This window comes from Artemia franciscana, chromosome 6 (assembly GCF_032884065.1).
Source record: "Artemia franciscana chromosome 6, ASM3288406v1, whole genome shotgun sequence".
Lineage (NCBI taxonomy): Eukaryota > Metazoa > Arthropoda > Branchiopoda > Anostraca > Artemiidae > Artemia > Artemia franciscana.
In genome coordinates, this window is record NC_088868.1 from 1,481,208 (window position 1) to 1,507,534 (window position 26,327).

The window sequence follows — 26,327 nt, forward strand, 5'->3', positions numbered from 1 at the left end:
AATGCGAATTACCTGCGAACTTAGAAGGGTTTATTAAGTAGTACCTTAATACGCATTATGATGATCATTAAACGAGCGCTTTTAATAGATAACAACTAGAACATGAAAAATATGAGTGCTAATGCCTCAATACTCATTAACGAGGGCCTTATCCAGGATTTTTTGTGGAGGAAGATTTTTTTATTGTTTTAAACGCAACAAAAATTTGTTTGTCTGCATTTTGTTACGTTTTTACGATTTTGACGGTTTCTTTGAGGGGAGGGTGTATTGACCCCCTAACCCCCCCCCTATTGATATGGGCTTGTCATCTCTCTTATCAACTCCTAAAAATTTGGTAACTTAGCTTTATTTTTCCCAATTTGAGAATGATTGTGCAGAAGTTAGCAAGCTAATGATGCCAGTTAACGCTGTTCATAAGAATTTTATACAAAGTTAATTTACGGTCAATCCAGCACTTAATGTTCTCTCGCCTGGAGTGAAAAAATAAATTCTTATTAAATTACCTTTAAGTTTTTGTCGAAGCTGAAGCATACTCACAATCACTTCATAGGATTAGCAGGGTTGGTATCATCATAAGCAAAGGTGGCTGTACGGTCGTATCTTGAATCTTTGTTCGGGAGGTGACTTTTTTTGGAGGGGGGAGTGGTACCAACAAAGATGTAAAAACCGCATCCAAAATTTGTTAATATGCATTTTTGTTACGTTTTTATGAATCGGCCAAATATTTTCCGGGGAAGGGTTCAAACCTCCTCCCTCCCCCTAATGTGCCCTTGGGTGGCAGTAACTGTTTTGTTTTCCATCGGGGAAAGCGTACCCCTTCCTTTTCCTTCGGTCCCTAGCTTTAACTGAAAAATACCTAACGAACAGGACTTTAGGCTAGTGAATTTTCATTAAGTTAAAATCAAATTAAAATAAAAAGCGAAAAGTTTGCTTTTATAAGCTATAAGATGACCATAGAGCAACATTAAAACGTAGAAAACACAAGAAAACGAAAAGAACTAAAAATTACAAACTAAAGGCAGAAAACAGATAAGAAATGTAAACACGCAATTTAAATGTTAAATTAACTCGTACCTAGTCCAGAATATAGCTAAATCAAACACCAATTCAACAAAGGACGCTTGAACCGCTAATTGCTCAATTGCGAAATAATCCTTTGAGTTGCCGTGATTACAAACTTTTATTTATTTTGTGCTTTTTAATGATCCCTTTGGAAGTTATTTATAATGGATCGAATTGTTTTATCAATTGGTTCGTTTTATATTATATTCCTGAAAACTATATCTAGATCATAGAATGTGAGTTACTTATTACAGTAGAAACTGGTGTTAGTGCCGAAAAACACTAGTGCCATCTATCCTTCGCCCGCATTTATTCAAAATTCAAAATCTTTTTTTTTCAGAATCTGAAATCAGACGTCTATTACTGCACTAGCTTTACCAATTATAATAAGTTTGCCTTTTTATAACTCAAACGAAAATACCAAGAATAGTGTTGAAAGGTTCCTGTTTTTAGTTATCCTTATTCTTAGTCTTAGTTATCTTAACTGTCTTAGTTATCCTATACTTATTCTTATAAGTTATTTACTCTATTTTTTCTAGTTATTTCAAACACTGAAAAAATTTGAATTGAGATTTCAGTTGTAACGCCTACCTTGTCCTTGAAAATGTTCATGCTAGTGAATGGATGGGATTCGTGATTTTTTTTTTTTTTATTGATGCATAGTCTCTTGAAAATATTAAATAAAAAACAGGTTTTTCTAACTGAAAGTAAGGAGCGACATTAAAGCTTAAAACCAACAGAAATTAAACCGTGTATGAAAGGGGCTGTTCCCTCCTCAATGTCGTGCTCTTTACGCTAAAGTTTGACTCTCTCTCAATTCTACTTCATAAAACAGTAAAAAGGCCCCTTTCATACACGGACTAATTTCTGTTCGTTTTAAGTTTTAATGTCGCTCCTTACTTTCAGTTAAAAAGACTTGTTTTCTTTTATTTAATTTCTGAAGGTTTGGCTAAATGGCTTTCTCTTAGTTTTGATCGGACGATTTTGAGGAAAAAGAGGTGGGGTAATTTTTCAGTCACTTAAAAAGGCACCTAAAACTTTTAATTTTTAACGAACGTTTTTATTAGTAAAAATATACGTAACTTGTGATTTCAATTACGTAACGAACTTCTATGTTCTTATATTTTTATTATGTATATGAGGGAATTTTCCCCCTCGTTAACACCTTGCTCTTTACACTAAAGCTTAAGTTTTATCCCAATTCTTTAAGAATGACCCCTGAATCACAAAGGCCGTAAAATAAATAGTTGAAATTACTAAAAATACTTTAGCGTAAAGACCGAAGTATTTAGGAAGAGATGAACCCGTGATATACCTAATAATCTCTGTTTGTTTTAGGTTTTAATGCTGCTCCTTGCTTTCAGTTGAAAAAACTTTTTCAAATTTTTTTTTCATTGTTTTTTAAAAATGATGTCAGAAGACCATATGCCCTCTTCATGGAATTTCCCATCTCCAAGACAAATTCCTCCAAGGAAAGATCCTGCCACGTATTCACTCCCCTCAACCTCCCCCAACCGAAACATCCCCGTGAAAATGTCTGTACACTTCCCAATAACCATTACTGTATGTAAACACTGGTCAAAGTTTGCAACTTGGAGCCCTTCCCCTTGGGACTGTGGGAGAGTAATTCATCCCCAAAGACATAGTTCTTGTGTTTTTCGACTATGCTGACGAATCCGTTGACTTTCTAAAGAACTATCTAGAAATTTTGATCCGTTGACTTTAGGAAAAAAGAGGATGAGAGGGGGGCTAGGTGCCCTCCAATTTTCTTGGTCAATTAAAAAGGGCAATAGAGCTTTCGATTCACCTTAGAATGAACCCTCTTGCGACGTTCTAGGACCACTTGGATTACGATCACCCCAGGGAAAAAACAAACAAACACATAAACACGCACCGGTGATCGGTCTTCTGGCGAAAAATATGAAGTTCCACATTTTTGTAGATAGGAGTTTGAAACTTTTACAGAAGGGTTCTCTGATACGCTGACTGCGATGGTGTGATTTTCGTTAAGATTATATTACTTTCAGTGGGTTTTCCCCTATTTTCCAAAATAAGTTAAATTTTCTCAGGCTCGTAACTTTTGATGAGTAAAGCTAAATTTTATGAAACTTAAATGATTAGTCCTTTTCCGAAACTAAAAAGTCAAATTTTTGCTTTGTTGTTGAGCTTTTGCTATAGAATTTAATCCCATCCTAAGAAATACCATACTTGATTCGACCGATAATGGGATAAAAAACTAGAAAGGAATATTCAACAGAGAGTTAGAATGCCTTCTCAATGAAATTTCTGACAAACTGAAATTTAAGATATGGTACAACATTCAAGACATATGTAAATCTGAGAGGAGTAGCAATGACACTCTTGACACTCTTGACACTCTTGACAGTAACGCCAGGCTAATCGGTAGTATAAGAAACATTCTTTGCATCCAGGATGTAGTAGGAATCAATTTCTTTGTTAGAATTTTGAATTTCTAATTATTCATTCGAGTGACAAATTTCTATAAAATTCATATTCAAGCATCTTGCAAGCGATAGAGAAATAGGAGCTGAAAATGACAGATTATTTGGGTACTCAAACTGTATGTCTGTGCATTTATATAACAACAGTTTAAGTAAAAATTAATAAAACATAAAATTTGCTTAGTGGCCCTTATCTCTCATTATGTTAACTATAAAAATTGAATAATAATAATCTCATCTCGTCTAATTAGTAAAATGAATAAGTTTTCTTCAGCTAAACGTAGCCTACGCTAATAGGAGAAAATGAGTATTTCATTCGTTTTTGTATCATAATTGCTGTTAGCTTCTTTTGGGCCCATAGCTTTTCCTCTGAAACGAGTGATCTTGCAACAACACAACAACACTTGTGAGTGATCACAAGTGATCTTGCAACTTTTATTAAAGAACAAGATCCTATATTATTGGATTCATTAGTCTCAGATCTATTCATTCACCAACATATAATTATCATTATATTTTGACCTTTTCTTGAAAATGGATCTAAACCTGTTTAAAAATTAGGAAAACTTGCCATTTTCGCCAGGATCCTCAACCAATTTTTAGCGTATTTTTAATCTGAGAAGTCATGTACATCAGTTTTAGAAAATGTAATTCGCTAGATGGAATCTCAACTATTGAACGATAGCAAAAGCGTATAAGCGTAGGGCGATGGTCTCCGGGTCTGATTTCTTTGGGATTCTATGATTTTCCACATAACCCAACCATTATTAATTTTTTGACGATTAAGGACGAAAAGGGGGTGACTAGAGTACCCATGTGTCTCAACCCCGCATAACACAACCCTGGTAACTCGGTCCGGTGTAACTCAACCCCCACATAACTCAAACCATGTAACTTAATTCATATAACTCAACCAATGTAACTCGACCCTTGTTCAACTCAACCGACTTTTAACCCAAACACCCTGTTAACTTAACCTTCATCCCTCTCAGCCCCTACTCAATCTAACTCAACTCTAGTTCACTTTAATCCTTGCATCAGGTTAGGTTAGGTTGAATGGTGTCGAGTTAAACAGGAGTTGTGCTTCATCAGTTTTAGTTCGGAGGAGGTTGAGTCAAATGCGGGATAGGTTTAGTGAAGGTCGAATTAATTGGGTTGAGTTTAACGGGATTGAGTTACGCGAATACCAGTGAGTTACAGTATCCAAGGTGATCTGTTGTTTTCCTGTTTTACTTTAAGCTACCCCATTCGAAATTTTTTTTTCGATAATTTAAAGGTAGGCCTATGCTGTTTAAGTAGATGCAAATTTAAGGGATTTTAGTATTTGATATAAATAATAATTTCTGAAAGGTTCATTACCTGGTTCTGCTACTTTCTAAACAATATTGATGAAGGTCCCGAAAGTGATGACAATGCTCAGCTTTACAATTCCTTAAAAACATGAATCGTACGATACGATTGTAAAGCAATAAACAAATGCTCGTGCTCAAATTACTTTTTCGTTACTACGATGTTTCTTATCAGTTTTATTTATTTACATCATGTATCAAACGGAAATAAGGTATGACAATTAGTTGATTAAAGGAAGGTGATTAAAGTGGTAGGAATTTTTTCTTTGCTATCACTCTTGCCATACAGGAAGTTGAAATAAATAGCAAACGATTGAAGAAAGGTAGCTTTCTTTTGCTTGATTTCCAATCGGCAAATGTTATTCTTGGGCGCAGGCATGTACCACCGACTTATTTTGTGTGGGTGGCAGGGGGAGGGCGAAGGTAATAATGAATATTTTATGTGATAAATTGAATAAGAAGTGTCCAGATTAGATAAGTAGAATTATATGGCCCCATCCCCCGTGCGAAAGTCCCTGTTCGATAAAATTTAGGAAAGTGAAAATTCCTAAGCTGTCAGCCTGGCGTTGGCGTTGTGAAGCTGATTTTTGCACAATTAAAACTTAGATAACTTCGAAGACCACACTGCCTTTCCATGACAAAAATATAACAGTTTTACTGCTAATGATGGACACTGTATATGTGTCAGAAATATTCAGTTAAAATTTTATGTTTTTTTCACTGTCGCTTAAAAGGTTTCATCCCTATTTTGAACTGTTATATTTTTAGACAATTACAAGGTTTAAAAACGTTGTAGAGTAGGGCCTTGGTGTCATAGCTATCAATTAAAGACTGGAGCCATTTGCGTCCTATCTCAATGAGATATTGCATAGTGGTGAAATTAACGGAAGACGGGGCAATTACGACAAATTAGCTGTGTCAAAAAACTTACTATGAAGAAAAATGGGGTTACCGTTAGGTGACTACCTAGGGGTGTAGGAGGTGGTTCGTGTGTTAACTCTGCATGAGTTGAATGATAGAATGCAGTTTAGGGTTTCCGTACAGGGAGGAGTAGATGTAAAAAAGCTAAATAAAATTATGGTGATGATTTCTAAAACATTGATAGTGACAAGAAAGCATCCGATTAATTGCGGAAAATTAATTTTAAATACTTGTAAAAAGGCAATGAATTACATTAAACCAAAGACGAAAATAGATAAAGTCAAATAATAATCCAAGCTTAAAAACAACAGATGTCCCTTTTAATAAATAAGTAAAATTGGAAAGAACAAATATCAGAGGGCCTGTAACAAATAGCTAAAAGGCATCAATGTATTATTTATTTACTTTAGTTTCCAGAGCCATTTCATAGAGAAGGGATATTAAAAACTTTGGAGGGGACTCATTCGATTGTAAAACGAAAGTTCTGGTGCTCTTTTTAAAAGTCAAAAGAAATTGGAGGGCAGCCAACACTCCGACATGCCCCTTTTCAGGTGCCCTCCTATCAAAGGCATCCAATCAATTTCTTTAAATAGCCTGTTCAAAAAGTTTAGGGTCAAGTAACTATGCCTGCGGGGATGACATAACCTAATACAGACTTTGTGCAAGGACTGTAAGTTATGCAAGTTGTTCGTTGTTTACATTCAAGGCTTTTTATTGGGCAAAGAGGGTAAGTTGGACTATGGCTTTACACAACGGATTAGGCTATTAAAGTGAAAAGTCCAGCAGATATATCAGCAATATCTAAGGAGAGGTTAGTATCTAAGATCTATTAATCTAATATCTATTATATCTATAATATCTATAATATCTATTATAAGATCTAATATCTAAAGAGAGCAATATCTAAGGTAAGGAGAGGTCAAAGGCATCCTGTTGGAAACTTAGGGATTTTGATGGGGATGTTAAAAACCAAAAGTCTAAGTAGCCAGCCTCCCTTACTCTTTTAAGATGTCCCCTCTCCGTCCACTCTCGCCCACACAATCCTGGGTGCATCCAAAAAGGGTATCGGCATTAATGTAAAACTTAAGTGAGCGTGGAAAGGTATGTTAAACTGCAGCAAAAGACATTATCTCACACCCAGCCTGTAAAAAGGTGCATCTACAATATCTTAGGAACAGCTAAGGGTATTAACTTGAAACTTCCATGCCCACTATTGCTGCTGCTATTGCGACGACTGCAACTGCTTTTACTTGCCACTACTTTCAGGAATTTTCAAAGGGGATACTGAACATCATCAAAACTCATTGTGTCTATAGTGATTGTTAAAATTTTGTATCAGTAATATCCGAGGAACGGCTGAGGGTATTAAGTTGAAACTTTCAGGCCATTTTAACGACTATGTTAAGGAGAGATCGAAGGCAAGCCAGTCTCTCCTGCGCTTTTTAGGTGTCCCTCCCAGGCTGATCCAATTAAAAAAACTTCTTATTTAAAGTAGTCCATAGGTCTAAACATCATGACTTTGGGGATTCCATGGCACCAAGAACCCTTGGGGCAAGGATTGTAAACTATAGGATTTGCCCTTTTTTTGATGCAAGATTTTTCTTTGGAAAGGGGGGACTATTTGATCCTGGGTGTGTCCAAAAAAGGAAGGACATCAACGTGGAATTTCAGTGAATGTTGAGGGGTATGTCGAAATGGATCAAAGAATACTATTGCATCCATGTTATCAAAAAGGCGTAGCTGCAATTTCTTATGAAAAGCTGAGGGTATTGACTTCAAATTTTCAAGGCCACCACTGCTGCTACTACTGCTACGACTGCAGCTGCGACTACTTGCGACTATAACTGCTACCACTTACCTCTATGAGTACACGTGACTGACTCCAGCTACTTCCGACTGCAACCACTTTTATTTATGAATACTCTCAGTAAATTTTGAGGGGTATATTAGTAGTATCCCTGCATGCAGTATAAGTGCACAGGTATCCAATTACTTTAAGCGCAGAGTACCCCATCATTCCTACAAAAAACATGATGTTATTTCAATTTCCAGTTGATAGAGAAATTCTGGAAAACATTATCATCTGAATTTCGTTTGCCAAGTATGTTGTTCAATAATTAAAGTGAGTTCGAATTTACATGCTGTCTAATCAACACATTTTTTATATGGATTCTAATTTATAGTTGGAAGGGATCTTTTTGTACTATAATTGTATGTAGCCAATTATTGATTATTGATAATTGATTATGACTACAACCGGCCAGGTATCATTTTTGTAATGTAATAGTCCTGAGCGTGACTGATTTTTTATTACCGGGCTTGTGCTTAAGTTTTGTCCCCACATTCCCATCCAGGACCTGATTCCTCCACCAGGGCCCCAAGACCCCCTTCAGGACTACAAGTTTCTCCTCCTCGCGTCTTAAGGGGAAAACATCTTGAAAAAAGAAATCTCGAAGAAAAAACATTCGCTAAAGTATTGCGTAACAACCAGGAATACATTTAATAATCAATAATACCTGCTGGTTGCTAGGGCCCCGGTCGAAACTGGTTGTTAGGGATTGCTGCGGCCAGACTTAGTGGGCCTATACTGCTACCCTCCTTTCAAAAAAGTCAGGGATGTTTCCGTCATCACACGCTTTTCTACTTTATAACTAGCTTGCCCTCCCCCCTCCAAAAACCTTGGTGCTTGCTTAAACTTAGATATACATATATGTCAAAATGTGATGACCGAGGCTTTCTCTATTCTTATCCGTTTTATAATTCCGCTAACACTGCCCATCCTCAAATATTTATTACTTCCTGCTCAGGATTAAGAAACTTCAAAAAGTTCAACCTTTTTAAAACAATAGCAAATTTTCTTAGAAAATACATTAACTGGGCCTCTTCTCTCAGGAAACATCTAATATGAAATAAATGGAAACACATCTTCATAGCTTTGGAGAAAGAAGTAGCGAAGCGAAGCAGCGATATTTTAAAAGCCTCTTCAGTGTCAAAAAATTCCTTTTTGTGGCGCCATATAAATAATTAGAATTTTAAAATAGTCAAGGTTTGCATTCGAGTTTTCGTTTACAGGGGAATTTGCTGAATTTTGCTGCTTATTTTTTTTGTAATAAATCTTCAAAATTAAATTTTCTCGAGAAGTAAATAGCAGATAGTAGTTCAGCAAAAAATACATGGTATTTTGAGAATTGGGCCTTAAGTCGTGCTTTGAAGATTTGGCCCTTAGGTCTAAGTATATTCGTGAATAGAAAAGTAAAGGGGGAACAGGCTCAAAAAGATCAAATTGTCTTTCAAAAACAGTCCCAGCGCCTAACGAAGCATTTTTTTTATCAGGAATTTGAATGGTACTTATCTGTTAGCCAGTATACAGTCGAGAGTTTGGATCTACAAGTACGGGGTTGATGCAACTGAGTCGCTTGGGAGATAGATAGGATGTATATAATTTGGGCAGTATATTTGCACGGATTAAGTGGGGGCTGGGGTTAAGTTTAGCGGGATTGCTTGTAAAATGAAACCTATCCAAAATACCAACTAAACATTTATCAAAATATAGATACAATGTTGTTTTCCACTGAGCCAAAGCTAATCTCCGTACACAAAAAGCAATAAACCGGTTTTTGTCTGATTTTATATATCAAAATTCTCGAATGTGTACTGGCTAAAAGACAAGTACCAATCGAATATTTTCTTGGTTATTAAGGTACGAATTCTTAATTCAGTGTTTCAAAACTCTTAGTTTTATTTCCTGCTTATTTATCCTAAATAGATTCATTCTTATTAAAGATAAGCGGCTTATAGTTCCAAATAAATTCTGTTTCCAATTAGAATAACAAAATAATCTTTATTATTTCCTCTATTGAACATCCATCTATTGCAGGGTAATTGCTTTAAGACATAATATTGAGATGCCAGGAAAAAAACTTTAGCGGGAAGTGAAAAACCCACTGAAAAACGCAACAATTGGAGTAAAACTAGCTCAAAATAAATATAAAAGTAGCAAAATTGAAAGAATGGTGATAACTATGACCATCGGACAACTGGTTTTAGTCTCTTTTGAGGTTTTTTTTGTGGATTTTTATCTCTCTTTGTTGTTTATTGTCATGTCTGGCCAGTTCGGCCTAAGAACTTTCAAAGGTATATATATATATATATATATATATATATATATATATATATATATATATATATATATATATATATATATATATATATATATATATATATAAAATAAAATATATATATATATATATATATATATATATATATATATATATATATATATATATATATATATATATATATCTATATATATAAAAATAAGTTGTCTGTGGATCTGTGGATCTGTGGATCAGGTGACGTCATGTTTCGGCTGACGTCATGAAATTAGTTGCCATCATTTTTGCTTTGAAGGTGACGTCATTCAAGTTATATAAGACATATGTTCGCGTAGAATTCTATTAATGTTTAAGTTTACAATGACTGATGAAGATGCTCAAAGAGTCTATGCCAAAAAACTTGCTGCTGATAGAGAAAGTCAGAAAAGAAAGCGTGCCGAGGAATCAAAAGAACAGCAAGGAAACAGGCTTGAGGCTAAAGAACGCAAAACCGCGCAGTTAGATGAAGATCCACCTGGACAGCGAGAGTCAAAACATATTAAAACTGAAAATGATAGCGATGATGATTGGGTTTGGGATTTTGACTTGGAAAAGGTCATCAATGACTACCAGATTTTAGTTAAAAAAACAAAGGTTCGGCGATATGTATTTCATAATGAAGCTGAAAAATAAAGAAGAAAAAGAAAACTGAAAAAAGAAAAAAGAGAAATTACAGACTGGGATACCGGGACACAAATGACGACCGGGACACAGGGAATATAAATGACGACCAGGACACAGGTATTTAAGAATATCGTTCAAAGACAAATTTTTAATTGTAAGAAGACCGTTGAAAGAGAAATTTCTAATTGTAAAATGACTGAAAAACCTACAATGGCAACGGTACCACCATCGAAGTAGATAACCAGTGGGTTTACGGCCAACCTACCATCTTCAAAGATACCACGATAGGAAGACTCTACACCGTTCACCCCAATCAACATGAATGCTTCTTTCTACGCCTACTTTTGGTGAATGTACCCGGTCCGACATCCTTTGAGTATTTGAGAACTGTAAACGGTACTATACATGACACTTACCGTAGTGCATGCCAAGCTCTGAATTTATTGGAGAATGACCAACACTGGGATAACTGCATCAATGACGCGTGCGAAACGTCAACCCCAAGTCAAATTCGTACACTTGCTCTCCATCAGCTCCTACAGAGTTATGGGAAAAATATAAGTCAAAAATGTCCGAAGATATACTCCATCGAAAACAGTTAGAGACGTCAGAAATGACTTTTGATTTTACATCAGAAATTTATAACGACACTTTAGTTATTATAGAAGATTTGTGCGTACGTATGGCAAACAAACCTCTTCAGGATTTGGGAATGCCTTCACCTAACCGTATCGCTGCTGTTTCGACATGTGTAGAATTGGATCGTGAACAAAGTTACAGTACGAGTGATCTATTGTCGTATGTACAAAATAACATTTACAAGTTAACGTCGGAACAAAAAGACATTTATGATACGATAGACTCAATTTCAGGACGTATAAAACTACCTGCTGATTTCTGTAGTTTAGTGACGTCCAAAAATGAATTGATTGAAAAAGTATTTCCGAATATTCTAAAAAATTATAAAAATAATAAATGGCTAAGTGAAAGAGCGATTCTCGCACCCAAAAATATAGACGTCCACGAAATCAACAATATTGTTTTGACCAAGATTCGAGACCAGGCAGTCCTTTGCAAGTCAGTCGACACAGTTTTGGAACCAAATGAAGCGGTTAATTATCCATCTGAATTTTTAAATTCCATATATCTTTCAGGGTTTCCACCACACGTACTACAACTAAAAATAGGCGACCCACCAAAGCTTTGCAATGGCACGCGACTTGCCGTAAAAAAAACAATGGAAAGCCTAATAAAGGCGACAATCTTGACAGGGCATTTTGAGGGTAAGGCTGTTCTTATTCCTCGCATTCCCATGATTCCAACGGATCTGCCTTTTCAATTTAAAAGATTGCAATTCCCAATTCGATTAGCATTTGCAATCACCATTAACAAAGCTCAAGGTCAATCATTAGAAAAATGTGGTATAGATCTTAATACTGATTGTTTTTCCCATGGACAATTGTACGTTGCATGTTCGAGGGTCGGTAAACCTGACAATCTATTTATATGCAGCGACAATTGGACAGCGAAGAATGTTGTATATTCGCAAGTTTTACGCAGTTAATTTGTATTGTATCCATCTATCTATCTATCTATATAAAAACGAGTTGTGTGTATGCATGTTTGTTTGTTTGTAAAAAGAGCGTTTGCATATGACGTCATTATTAGTGCATACGGCTTTGTATATGCACAGACAATGGGAAAGCCAAGAATGTTGTATATTCGCAATTTTTACGTAGTTTAACTCCTGCAGACGAAATGAATGCTTGCCTGAAAAATTCTAATTTATGGGCACACGTAAAAATATTAAAATTAACTACAAATATGCGTGTCCGATTGCAAAACGATGATTCTGGTCAAACATTTTCAGATCAATTGCTGGCAATTGTAAACGGAAAGCTTCCAGTAGTGGGAAAGCCAAAAATGTTGTATATTCGCAATTTTTACGTAGTTTGAAACACATATATAAATCTATCTATATTCACAGGTGGGACACAGGGACACAACTACAATGGCGCGTAACTAATATGGCGCGTAACGACTTACGCGCGCGGGGGGGCTTGGGGGGGCGCGAAGCGCCCCACCAACTAGGTGTTGGGGTGGCGCGAAGCGCCACCCCAACAACTAGTATATATATATATATATATATATATATATATATATAAGTTTCGTCATATAAGCCTCGTTGTGGGATTATTGAATTGGTATTCAGAAGTTATAGTGACCTTTTTAAAAATAAAGGTGTTGAGAGAACCCTCCCCCCTCACGCTCACCTTTCCCTTTGACACGTCTAGTCCAAATTTTGAGATAACTTATTTATTCAGTGTAGTTAAAAATTCCGAAAATTATGTCTTTGACGATGAAAACCCCCTACAGCCCTCATGGCAAGTGTTACAAGTTATGTCCTGGGGTTATATACGATTCTTATAGAAAGAAAGGTAGTATAGTCCTCGAAGGGGGCTCATTGGATTGGTAATCAGAAGCTCTAATGCCCTTGTTGTTTGTTGGCCATTTGTAGTCGGAGAAACTTGGCAAAAGGCTCACTCGACTGGGTTGAAATCGATTGAAATCGCTAGTGCCCTTTCTGAAAGTATAAAGTGATTAGAGAGCAACAAGCCCCCCCCCAACAACCATCAATTCCAAAAACACATCTAATCACACTTTTGAGACAACCATTTGGTTCAGCATGTTTGAAAGATCTGAAAATTCTGTCTTTGAGGATGAACCCTCCCCCCCCCCAATGGCCTTCCGCGCAAGTGTTGTAAGTTATACCCGAGGTTATATAAGGTTCTTTTGGAAAGAGTGGTCGTATATAATCCTTAGGGGGATCATTGGATTGGAAATGCTATGTGCTAGTGTCCTTCTTAAGAGTCAAAGTGATTGGGGGTAGCCATCCCCCCACGTCGTATTTTCCCCAAATGCATCCAATAGAAATTAGAGATAGCCATTTATTCCAAAGTAGCCCGAAGATCATATAACAAGGCCTTTGGGGTTTACAGAATCCCCAAAGGTCTGGGGGTGAAGAGTTGCAAGTTATGCCCGAGGGGCATATAACGTTTTTGTCTAAACTTTAAAAGAGGCTCATTTGATTTTAAATGTATAGTTCTAGTTCCCTTTTTAGAGTCAAACATGATGGCAAGCATCTAGCCCCTCCCTCTCTAACCCCTTACATTATTTTTGTCCGAAACGCATTCAATTGGAATTTTGAGGGCACCATTTTCTTACCAACTGTCCAGAAACCATATTACAGTGTTTTTCGGGTGGACACAAATTAAGTTATGCCCTGCGGTATCTAAGAGAAGGAATGGGTGGTCGCATGAAATTTGCTTTACATGGATTGATTGGAAATTGGAAGTTTTAGTACCCTTTTTAAAAGTCAAAAGCAAATAAAGGGCTTCAGCCCCCTCCCCCCAAGCCTATCATTCCACTGAACACATCCGAAACTTTAAGAGAGCAATTTTTTTCAGCATTGTTCAAAGGTCCAGTAATAATATCTTTCATGATGTCAACCTCCCCACAGTAATCAGGAACAGGGCTGTAAGTTAGGCAATTTGTTCATCCTTTACACATAGTATATGTTATTGAGAAACGTAAGCATGTTAGAACTTTTCCTTCCAAGAAAACGAAATGCACTCAGGTGAGCCTTTCAGATATGGTGAGGGGAGAGTTGAATAGAATTAAAACATGTTATATATATTCAGATTATCAAAAGGGTATGACACAGGAATAACTCAGTACATAAATTCGGAAAATTCAGGAAATCATAAGGAAGATGATCAGATAGGCAATTTTTGCATATTACCGATACTACTACAACTACCACCCCTGCTATTAACACGCTACTCCATATACAGTACTGAGGAAAAATTTGAACTAAATCAAAAGACGCTATGTGCATACCAATTGTCAAAATAGCATATCTCAAGAATTTATCAAACATTTCGTGGTAACGAACTGTAGTAAGGAGCGACCCGGCTCAATAGTAACCAAAACTCTGAAAAATGGAATTTTTATATCAATAGCTAAATCAAAAGAATCGAATTTTGATGCTAATTTCAAATATATAAGTTTAATCAAGTTTAGTTTTACCCATCAAAAGTTACGAGCCTGAGAAATTTTGCCTTATTTTAGAAAGTACGGGGAAACAACCCCCATAAGTCATAGAATCTTAACGAAAATCACACGATCATATTCAACGTATCAGAGAACTCTATTGTAGAAGTTTCAAGCTCCTATCTACAAAAATGTGGCATTTTGTATTTTTTGCCAGAAGGCAGATCGCAGATGCGTGTTTATTTGTTTGTTTGTTTGTTTGTTTTATTTTGTTTTTTTTTCCCAGGGGTGATCGTATCAACCCAATGGTCCTAGAATCTTTCAAGAGGGCTCATTTTAACGGAAATGAAAAGTTCTAGTGCCCTTTTTAAGTGACCAAAAATTTGGAGGGCATCTAGGCCCCCTCCCACGCTAATTATTTTCCCAAAGTCACCAGATCAAAATTGTGAGATAGCCATTTTATTCAACGTAGTATAAAACCTTATAACTATGTCTTTGGGGCCCCGTGGGAGGGGCCACAAGTTACAAACTTTGACCAATGCTTACACATAGTAATGGTTATTTGGAAATATACAGATGTTTTCAGGGGGATTTTTAGATTGAGGGGGGGGGGGTTGAGAAGAGGGGAATATGTTGGGGGAACTTTCCTTGGAGGAATTTGTATTGGGGGAAGAAAATTTTAATGAAGGGACCGCAGGACTATCTAGCATTATTTGAAAAAATACAATGAAAAAATAAATATCAAAAAGTTTCTTAAAACGAACAGAAATTACGTCGTATATGAAAGGAGATGCTTCCTCATCAACGCCCCGCTCTTTTCGCTAAAGTTTTTTACTGTTTTAAAAAATAGAGTTAAGAAAAAGAGTCAAACTTTAGCTTAAAGAGCAGGGAGTTGGTGAGGAAGCATCTCCTTTCATATACGAAGCAATATCTGTTCGTTTTAAGTTTTAATGTCGCTCCTTACTTTCCGTTAAAAAAACTCGTTTTTTTAAATTTAATTTTCGTATAAAGATGGCACATTTAGATAATGCTTAAAGGGGTAATGCTTAAAGGGGTAATACTACTAATGCCAGTAGTAATACCGCTATTCAATACTATTGCTAGTAATATCAATACTACTATTGTATACAGGTTGTCAATTGGGTGTAACAGCAAAATATTAGGAACAGTTTGTGTGTGAAATTAAAACTAACAGGGCTTGTTGTGAGGGATGTTGAACTAAACTAAAGAAAATATTTCTATCCTTATACTACCACTTCTACTCATTTTACTACTGCTATTGTTACCATTATTACTACTTCTGTTGCTACTACCGCCACAAAGACTTAGGCTACTACTAATAATCCTACTACTACTATTACTGCTAATAAAACTAAGGATATTAAAACGAATATTTCGGGATATATAGAAACGATGGGGAACTAATTTGAAACACGCTATGCTGACACAGGTTGTCTAGCAGTTATGTCACAAATGCTTCAGGTTGATGGTGCTAAGTTGAAACTTGCAGCATGTGCTGAAGCGAATTTCGAAGAAACCAAAGGTGTTATGTGCACACTGCTACTAATTCTGATACATCTATTGCACATGCTAAAGATGTTAAGGTGAAACCTTTAACGACGATATAGGGGGCCGTTATTTAACGTCGTTATACTAACGACGATATAGACGATATAGGCGGCCGTTATTTAACGTCGTTATACTAACGACGATATAGACGATATAGGCGGCCGTTATTTAACGTCGTTATACTAACGACAATATAGACGATATAGGCGGCCGTTATTTAACATCGTTATACTAACGACGATATAGACGATATAGGCGGCCGTTATTTAACATCGTTATACTAACGACGATATAGACGATATAGGTGGCCGTTATTTAACGTCGTTATACTAACGACGATATAGACGATATCGGCGGCCGTTATTTAACGTCGTTATACTAACGACGATATAGACGATATACGACGATATAGGCGGCCGTTTATTGGATTTAACTAAATCCAAATAAACTGTGATCATGTGAAAGTTTAAAACAATGACAAAGAAATACCTGAAGAACAGTTTATATTATTAAGTTAGAACTTCAAATTTAAGTTGCGGGTAATTTTGAACTAGCCAGAAGGCACTATGTGTATACTTTTAATATTACCACCACAATTACTGTAACTAATGACACCAAAGATATTAAGGTGGGTAGAAATTTTTAGGGGACGTTTAGGAGGAGTTCCAATTAAACAAAAAAAAATGTATTGATGCAGGTTTTCAGAAGGGAATATAAGAAACGTCATAGGCAACACCACTCTATAATAGCCAGAAACATCATTGAAACTTCTAAAGGAGCTAAATCGATTCAAAACTAAAGTCCTGGTGCCCTTTTTGAGAGTAAAAAGAGGTTGGAGGGAAGGCAGCCCTTACATCAAACTAATTAACTTTCGAAACGCATTTAGTCAAAATTTTGAGACAGCTATTTTTATCAGCTTTGTAGAACGGTCTGGCAACTATGTCTTTAGATATATTGGGCATATCAAACCCCCACAATTAAGCAATTGACTCATTGTGATTTACAACTAAATGTTGCTTTAGAGTAAATCAAAAGGCATTGTATTTATGGTTGTAAGTGAGGTATTAACTTTGGGGGCTACTGCTATTTTAATTTTCCAGGTATATTTCAGGGGTTATAAAATTGGATTAAAAAGTACTATTTGTGTCAGGATTAAAAATTGTTGAAAAAAGTTTCTCCAACATACAAATAGCAACCCAAACTATGCATTCTTGTAAAAAAAACCGAACAGATGTAAGGTATTATTTTTTTTCCATGAAAAAGACTATGTCAATAAGAAACGAACAGAAATGAATTTATTAAAACTTTTCCACAAAACAAGATATTCAAAGAATAGTAAAAAGCTCTATTAAGCCAAGAATGAGTAGAAATAAAGTGATATAATCTTTCAAGCATAAATTTATCAAAATACCCATCAATAAATAAATGAAACTCAAAACGAACAGATATTAAAATAAACAGCTGAGTCAAACTCTAAGAGAGCAGAAATTAAAATGAGTAGGTCTGAGAACCCCCTTGCCTTCTCAAGACCAGAACATAATTTGCGCTTTACTGAAAACAAAATATGTTTTAAATGTTTTCACTTTTGGTTTTCATAAAATAAAATTGTGAAAGCTTTAGAAAATAAATGTCAGTATATGTCAATTAAACTGACAGTCCCCGGTCATTTGCTTGTTTTTTTTTTTCAGTAAAGTGCAAATTATGTTTTAGTCTTTAGAAGTTTTTCTTTGCCAACCTATTTTTGTTTCTTTTTCCAAACAATTCCATAAAAATCACTTTTTACTACGACAAAACTCAATAATCTTCCCCCTTGGGAGTGCCAATTTATATTCACATTAGAATTTTATTGGATTACAATTCAACATGAAAATTCTTAAAGCTAAACAGAATTTCGGAGATTTCCTAAGCGATAAAAGATGTCTAAGAAAGCCTCAGACAGACATCACAATTTACAGAAGAATTAAAATAACTGATAGAACTAAAATATCCAGATGTTTAGAATTACTGGAATTTATGGGTTGCCAATGGACTAGCTTTAGCTTTTGCCACATCATAACCAAACAAGGCTTTTTACAAAAATGATCTTAAAAAAAAAAACAGCACCAATTTATTTATAGACTGACAAAGATTTCCAAGAAGAGGCTGAGCCCCTTTATTCATTCTAATCTTAATCTACGATTAGCCAATTTAATAATCGAAATAATTTATAAGAAATTATTGACTTAATATACAGTTAGTTGCTATCAGTAACAGTTACTCAATCGTGAGATGCCAACCGAAGTCAATATTTCTTTGGTGCGCTGACCTAACTTTATTTCTACTTTCTGTGATCTTTCTGTCCTTTATGCTTCAGGTCTTTTCCCCCTTCTTAGTAATAGTAATTTAAAAAGAATTCGGATAAATTATTTCAAATTTTGCAAATTTCTTCTGTATCTTCCGCCTTGGACAAGAAACCGGACTCTTGTTAGAAAATTTTCATTTCCTGGTATAACTTTAAGTTGGAGATTCTTCACAGAAAAATCTCCAGTACAGCTTTTGCGCGCCTATTCCTTCACCACCGTCTTATCCGTTTTTTTTTTCGTTGATTTTGTGTGTATATTTGTTTTTCTGTTTTTATTTTTTTATATTTATTCTTACTCTACCATATTTACTTTATGTATCGTGTGGGTGAAAAAAAAAATATAGATTACACAGAGTTCGTGTTAACAAACTTTGTAGATAGAAATAATAAAAAATAAAAATAAAGTAAAATTTTTACTACTTTGTAAAAATAAATTTCTTACTCTTTTTCTATTCAATTTAAAAAAAAATTTACTATAGAATTTTTTCACTAAAAATATTTACTATTCAATATAAAATTTTTTACTACTATATTTTTACTCTTTGTAAAAATAAAATAAATAAATGAATTGCAAAGAGTTCGTGTTAACAAACTCTTTGTAAATGACTCGGACCAATACTTACCAAAACTCTACAAAACATAATTTCGATAACAATCAACGCATCAAAAGAATTGGTTTTTTCTAACGATCTAAAATATTTAAAATTCGTTAAGTTTAAGGTCTTTCATCAAAATCTACGAGGCTGATAATATTGCCATATTTTCAAAAAAGGGGGAAAAAAGTAAAGCGACCTCTGGGGATGATATGACCCCATACCCACGGGGAAAGGGCTGTAAGTTATGAAATTAGTCTATTGTAAATATATAGCATTTTTTAACTGGGGAATATACAGTTTTGGGGGGAGTTATTTTTTGTGGGTGGAATTTTAGGGAGGTTTTACCAAGGGAAGGGGAGGGGTATTTCCTTGCTTGATTTTAATAACCTATCATATCTTAAAAAAAGTTTTTCAACTGAGAGTAAGGAGAAGCATTAAAACTTAAACGAAAAGAAATGTTTCGTATATGAAGGGGTTTGATCCTTAATCCTTGAGGGGGCTTTTACCTCAATCCCTTTCTCTTTTTGCTAAAGCTGGACTTTTTTGTCCCAACTCATTTAACAATAATTAACAATAATTAACAATAATTATTACTTAACAATAACAATAATAATAATTACAATATATAACAATAACAATAACAATATATATTATATTATATATTATATTATATATTATATTATATATATAATATATATTATATTATATATTATAACAATATATAACAATAACAATAACAATAACAATAACAATAATAATAATAATAATAACAATAATAATTATTATAACAATAATTATCAATTAACAATAATTGCTGAAACACACAGTTCGTTGATTTGGAATAAGAAGCTTTTTAAAGGGCCAAGAAACTTTAGCGTAACGAGCAAGGGTGCGAAAAGAGGGTATCTCCCTTATGTACGAAATAATTTCTGTTCATTTTAAGTTTTAATGGTGCGTCCTACTTTCAGTTACAACAAAACATATTTTTTTTATTTACTTTACAATCTAAACTATTGAGATAGGAAAAAATAATTTCTGGAAATTTTGAGCAGTTTTTAATTTTTCAACATTATATAAAAAAAAAAACAAAAAAAAAACACTGCCTTAGATGTATTTTATTTTCAGGAATGTTCAAGCAATTTTCTATCCTTCAGTGAGTTTTAGGGGGGTTGTAAAATTAGTTTTATTTATAGTAACTTCTCTTAGTTTCAAGTTTCGTTGATTATTCATTTATTTTCTGTCAGTTTTGGGTTTCATCTATTCTATCATATTCATTTATTCTCGTTTTAAGTTCGTCTCGTTTTATTACTTGATTCCTTTTGATTTTAGTCTTTCAAATGGCTCTTTAAATTTCTTGGAAAAACTTTTCGGAAAACATTTCAGTACTTTTGTATTATTCAGAACACGCTCAATAAGTGAAGTTAGGTTCTTTCGTGAAACAAACTACGATGCAGGTACATTTTAACTAGGTAAACCTAACCAAACCTAAATGTTCCTTCTCGAAAGTGTATAAAGTCATTTTGTGTCCATTGGCGCACTGTTTTGTTGTGGGCAATAACCCCTTATCCTGGAAAAATATGATAGCCTCTTTTTCAGTCTTTGGAAAATCCCACATCTTCATTTCAAAATCCATGTTCAGACACTATCTTCTATCACAATGCGTAGCCAACTATATTCAGTTTCGTCTTTGTGGCTATGAAATCGTATTTTCTCATAAAATGTACGTGCATCGTAGTTTGTTTCGCGAAAGAACCTAACTTCACTTATTGAGTGTGTTCTGAATAACACACAAGTACCAACATATCTTATATTTGTTCTTAAAAATGATCATAATTGCAGCTTGTATCAATTTGGAAATCGATCTTGGTTCACAGTTTGTTAGCTTAGTAAACACCTTCTATGCTTAAGGAAAAGATTCGGCGTCTTCAGGAATCCATCAAAAGATTAAGTACTTAACACTAAAATGCTTCTACGATAGGAAACAGAGTATATCTAAAATTATTTTCAATAGAGGGATCAATGGCGTACAAGGGGAGGGGGGTTTCTTTTCAACCTCCAAGTGTCTGTAAAGGACAGACGGTTGGATATAAAAAACACTTTTATTGCTAAAAGTAATGTGTAATGAAGGATATCTCTCTACATAATTTTGATAGAAGAATATTTCTTACAACACTATACAAATAGTATAGATCTTGTGTAAGGTCATTTAGACTTGGGTGTTGAATACCTGGCCCATGAATCAAGTTTTGCCCGAGAGCCATAGTTTCTTTGCCGCAAAAAGTATCTTCATTTAAGAATCTTATTGGCCTGATCAAAATAAAAAAGTCACCGAAGGTCTTAAAACCCTCAGAAAGCTAAAGCCCATATTTCAAGGGTCGATTCTTAAAGGGTTTTTCTACATCCTACTCCAGTCTATGTTTCACTTAAATTTCCATTTTCTGTCGTGTGATTCTTTCACTTTCCTACAATTGCATGGCAACCTACCTGCTGCCTATGGAATAATATAAATATTATTAAATAATAATAATAAAATAATAATGAATATCTTTTATTTTGTATAAAAACGCCTTTTTTATAAAATACTTTTATTATATTAAATGCCTTTATTATAAATGATGTATATTTAATACACATTACATAGTATATATAATGCATATAATATAATATATTAATATATGATACATAATCTCTATACCATATATAATATAGTATATTATATTATAAAGTATGATACAATATAATAATGTAATATACTAATATAATATAATATAGTATAATATATAACATATTCGTTTTTCCTGTATAATATATATATATATATATATATATATATATATATATATATATATATATATATATATATATATATATATATATATATATATATATTATATATTTATTATAAATAATTATACATACCCTTATTATAAATAATGCTTTTTTATAATAATAAATACCGTTTATTTTTGCTCCGTCAACTTATCATCTCCGCCCTACCAACAACTTACAGGTTTGTCGTGCTACATCGTTGTGGTCTGAATTAAACTTGCTGATAGCTTGTAACATGATCTGGAAGACGATCCCAGAGTCTGCATGACTTTTTTATCTTCAAAAAGATTGTCGGGGAGGTTTTAGCAAATAATCAAGCTCTTTTGGTGTACTCTGGAATTGATGTCTCTGGGTTGGGTTTGGATGTTTATTGGAGATGGTGAAATCATGCGCTACTCCCGTGTCTAGCTTGTGATTTTCGATATTTTTAAGGTGGGTGACTTGATTTTTTTTTTTTTTAATATTTCTATTTCTCCCTATTCTTTCCTTGCCATGAAGCCGTATAGGGGATACTATGTTGATGGTGTTTTATGTTGATCTAAATGTATTGTTAAATAAATGAACTCGGCAGAACCCAAAGGAACATACTACCATAATATAGGTAGCCTTGCCAGAAAGGCTACCCTTGACAAAACCTTGGCTACCCTTGGCTAACCCCTGACAAAATTTTTTCATCAAAGATTTTACACTCCTTGATAGCATGGACCTTAAGCCATTCGCTCGAGTTGTCTTTGAACCTTCGGTGTTCACATAAACGCCCTTGTTTTCCAGAGAATGTCTCCTTGTAAAGCCCTGAGAATTCTTTCAACCGTAAATTCGAGCAATTAAAAAAGTTATGTCAAAAGAAAAACCAAAATTCAAGTTAGGACCATTGTAGTTGCAGCCATTATATGCATAAATCAATGAATCAAGCATTCGAGATGAATCTTGAAAAAGATAATTAAATTAAAAAGATAAAGATAATTAAGATATAATACTGTGGATGCACAGGTTAAACAATAAACTCATTAGGTCTAGAAACAAAGAGTATAAATGCAAAATACCAAGATAAAACAAGAGAATGCTGCTCTCATGTGTAGCTGCTTTGGTTTTGGTAAATCTGATTTAAGACTGAAAATTAGCCTTGCATTTTTGCTTAATTCAATTGAAATCAGCATGGATTAAAATTGCCAGCCAAATTTCAGTCAAGATCAGCCTGAATCATGCATTCGTGCATGTTGGGAATGATCCTTCATCCAAAGTACGGCCCAGAAAGGTATTTTCTGGTTCTGAGTTCTGTCTAATTATGCTGTTTTGAGTCTACTGCTCATTAGGGGCCTCCCTCAAGCCACTCAACCTGTCTCGAAGTGGCGATAGGGAAAGGACCTAAAGATATGTAGAGTACCTCCATAGAAAGTAGGGACCAAGGGGGGACCTTGTCCCTAGTGGTCCATAATAAAAAACTAGGGCACCGTCGCCCAGGGCCGGAAAAACTGGTGGAGGAGTAAGAAGGCCCATCAAATGTACACTCAACAGGATCCACCAGCGTGTGCACACGTCCCATGAGTTACAAACCTTCTCCCAGTAATGGGTTAAACGGCATGGTGACACAGAACACTATCGTGGGAGGATCCTCCATAGGAAGACAACTGCGGCAGGACATCAGATCCACATCTACGGAAACTGTCCTCGGCAAAGGGCTGCCTCGACTGTTTCGACTATCTTGCGGTCAACTGCATTCCCACTTGAGGAGTGGCACCCTCAGGGAAGTTATAGTCTAGTAAACGACATAGGATTTGCACGGGATTCTGATTAACGGATAATTCCTCTGGGCTCGGTCCGTTTTGACGGGTGTTTTCGGGCTGAAAAACCTCCTCCTAGCTAATTTATCTACTATGGGTTGCCTTCTCGTAGTAGCATAATATTTGTAGACATGAATATATATTGAGTCGGATGTAATAGGCTTGGGACTCTCTGTGAAGGATTTTGTCTCTTGTTGAATGAAGAGCATCGCCAATTTTTGAAAACCAAATTGTGACCAAAATGGGCCCAGATAGCACAAAACCTTCATTCGTACAGGAGGTCCGAGTGACTGATTATTGTCCAGTTTTAAGCCGGCTTAAAAGCTTCAGTGTAGACTTGAGAAGATATGTTGATCCCCGTCCTGCAGTGGTATCCGGGATCATTCTATTCCTGAGACCAAAATAATTTCAATGATTTAAAGAACATGAAAACTGGAACTTGGTATGTTACGACGTTAAAAAATGACTATTGTTTTGACATTTTTACTGACGAATTCAGATTATTTGAACTGGACTTATTAGGAGTTTGAGAAACTCACATTCCAGAGGTAGGAAACATGAAAATAGGTGATACATAGGTACATAGAAAGGGAGTTGGACCTATGATGAATAAAGAAGCTGCTAAGTCTCGTTTAGAACGAGAAGGTATTCATAATAGCATACTAATTGCTCATTCTGTGACTAAAAAGTACAGTATATTAGTTATAATAGTATATGCCCCTGTTGAACCAATTGACGGAGACAGTAGTTACTCAGATGAATTTTACTGACAGTTACAGGAGCAAATAGACAGGGTCCAAGGTAGAAATAGGGTGGTCTTACTAGGATATTTTAGCGCCCAGGTCGGTAGAAATAGAGACAGATGGTGTCCTACCCTAGGTAAATTTGGTGTAGGAAAGGAAAACGGTAATAGCAAGAGACTTTTGCAATTCTGTAGGTATACCAATCTAGCTTTAACCAATACGGTGTTTGGTCATAAAATGGCCCATAAGTTGACATGATTTTTACGTGATGGTAAGAGAGCAAACCTTGTTTGTTATGTTATAGTAGAGCGAAGACTAGCAGGATCAATACAAGATACTAGCGTATATAAAGGGTTGTTCTTGATGTTAAAAGTGAAGATCACCGTCTTGTAGTGTCTTGATTGATTTAAAGCTGAAATTTTGGAAAGGGTTACTACCTCCCAAGAAGTTATTATGTTATTTGACTCCAGGATGATAATTTGAGATAAAATTTCCAGGAACAGTTAAATGCCAAATTTTGGAATTTAAAATTTGACAATGAGGAAGATGGTTGGCATAATTTTAGAAAAAAAATTGTAAAGTTGCTGATGGTGTCTTAGGAAAAAAAGGTAAGACTATAGCTAGGAATATTAGTTAATAAGCTTTATCTTTAATAGAGAGAAGAGGGGGCTTGTAAAAGAATTATCTGAGTGAAAGATCATATGAAAACAAAAGGAATTAAAGAAAGTGGAGAAAGCATTAAAATACGAACTAAGAAGGCGCGAAACGGAGGCCAAGGATAAAATTGCCAAGGATCTGGAAGATGCAGTTAGACGAAATACTAGTAAAATGTTATACTGGCATGTTAATAAATTGAAAGGGAGTAGTCAATTCGGATTTGTCTCAGTTAAAAATAGGGATGGGGCGACAATTAGGTATAAAGAAAGAGTTGAAGAGAGATGGGCGGAACATTTTGAGAACATGTGTGTGTGTGTGTGTCTTTTTTTCAGAGCAAAAGATGAAGGTAACCATTTTTAAGTCTACATCTTTGATTTAAAAAAAAAAGAAAAAAAAAAAGCTGCTCGCTCTAAGTTGGCATAAAATCATTTTTTTTTTTCTTTTGTTTGACTTGACTTGCAAAAGATTCTTTAGTAATAACTGGTATTTTTGTAGCTTCAACACTATTTCGATTTTCGATCTGAGTTTTGAGATGAATTTTTTCCCGTTATTTATAAAGTTTTTTTTTGTGACAGTAGAACTTAGATTTATTTTCCTTCGCCCTAGACTAGGGAAGCTCTAGCGATTGGTCGATTATGTTTTCTCCTATTCTATTTTGTTTTTCATATTTTCAAAAGCTTACTCGTTTCCAAAATACATTGTATTATTTTTAATATTAAAAAGCAGTTAAAGCATTAAAAAGCTATTTAAGAAGCAGAATTAGTTCAAGAATAGAAATTTGGATATTAATTTTTTTTCAATATTTTGGTTGTGTGAAGAAAAACCTTCTTTGTATGAACAACTGGTCCTTATATTTTTTTTAATTTGTTTAATAAAAGATATTGTTAAAAAATAAAAAAATGCTGTTCAGTTTTTCACTCTCAAGGTTTTTTAGAACTGAGAATGGACTTGTCTTACGGCTCAAAAACTTGGTATCAGCTTCTGTTGTAACTGACAGAGAAAAAAGTAAGCTGCATAGGATAATTTCGTTCTCAGGAAAAGTGCTGACCTGTTATTTAGGACAATACTGTATTTTCAGTGGCTGAGCAATAGACGACCATACAAATTCCAAATATACACGAACCAAAGGGCAAGAAAAATTGTGCAAAATTCGGGGAAAATCTAAAAAGTTTTTAACCTATAGAAT

General features: G+C 34.8%; 2 protein-coding genes across 4 annotated transcripts in view; one reads left to right on the plus strand and one right to left on the minus strand.

Moving 5' to 3' along the window:
* Window positions 1–5,007, minus strand: part of LOC136027892 (putative defense protein 3) — a 90,308-nt gene extending 85,301 nt beyond the window's left edge. The window contains exon 1 of the mRNA XM_065705321.1: window positions 4,884–5,007. Coding sequence (XP_065561393.1) covers window positions 4,884–4,966 — 83 coding nt within the window. The 5' untranslated portion in view covers window positions 4,967–5,007. The remainder of the gene's footprint in view (window positions 1–4,883) is intronic.
* The window catches only part of LOC136027893 (uncharacterized), a 72,848-nt gene that overhangs the window by 7,684 nt on the left and 38,837 nt on the right, over window positions 1–26,327 (plus strand). Inside the window, exon 1 of one of the 3 annotated variants that reach the window (XM_065705323.1) lies at window positions 5,107–5,196. The exons of 1 other annotated variant lie outside the window; for it this stretch is intronic. The gene's annotated coding sequence lies outside the window, so the exon portion shown is untranslated. Of the gene's footprint in view, window positions 1–5,106; window positions 5,197–24,483; window positions 25,093–26,327 lie in introns of those variants that run through there. One more of the 3 variants, XM_065705325.1, reaches the window with a different exon arrangement.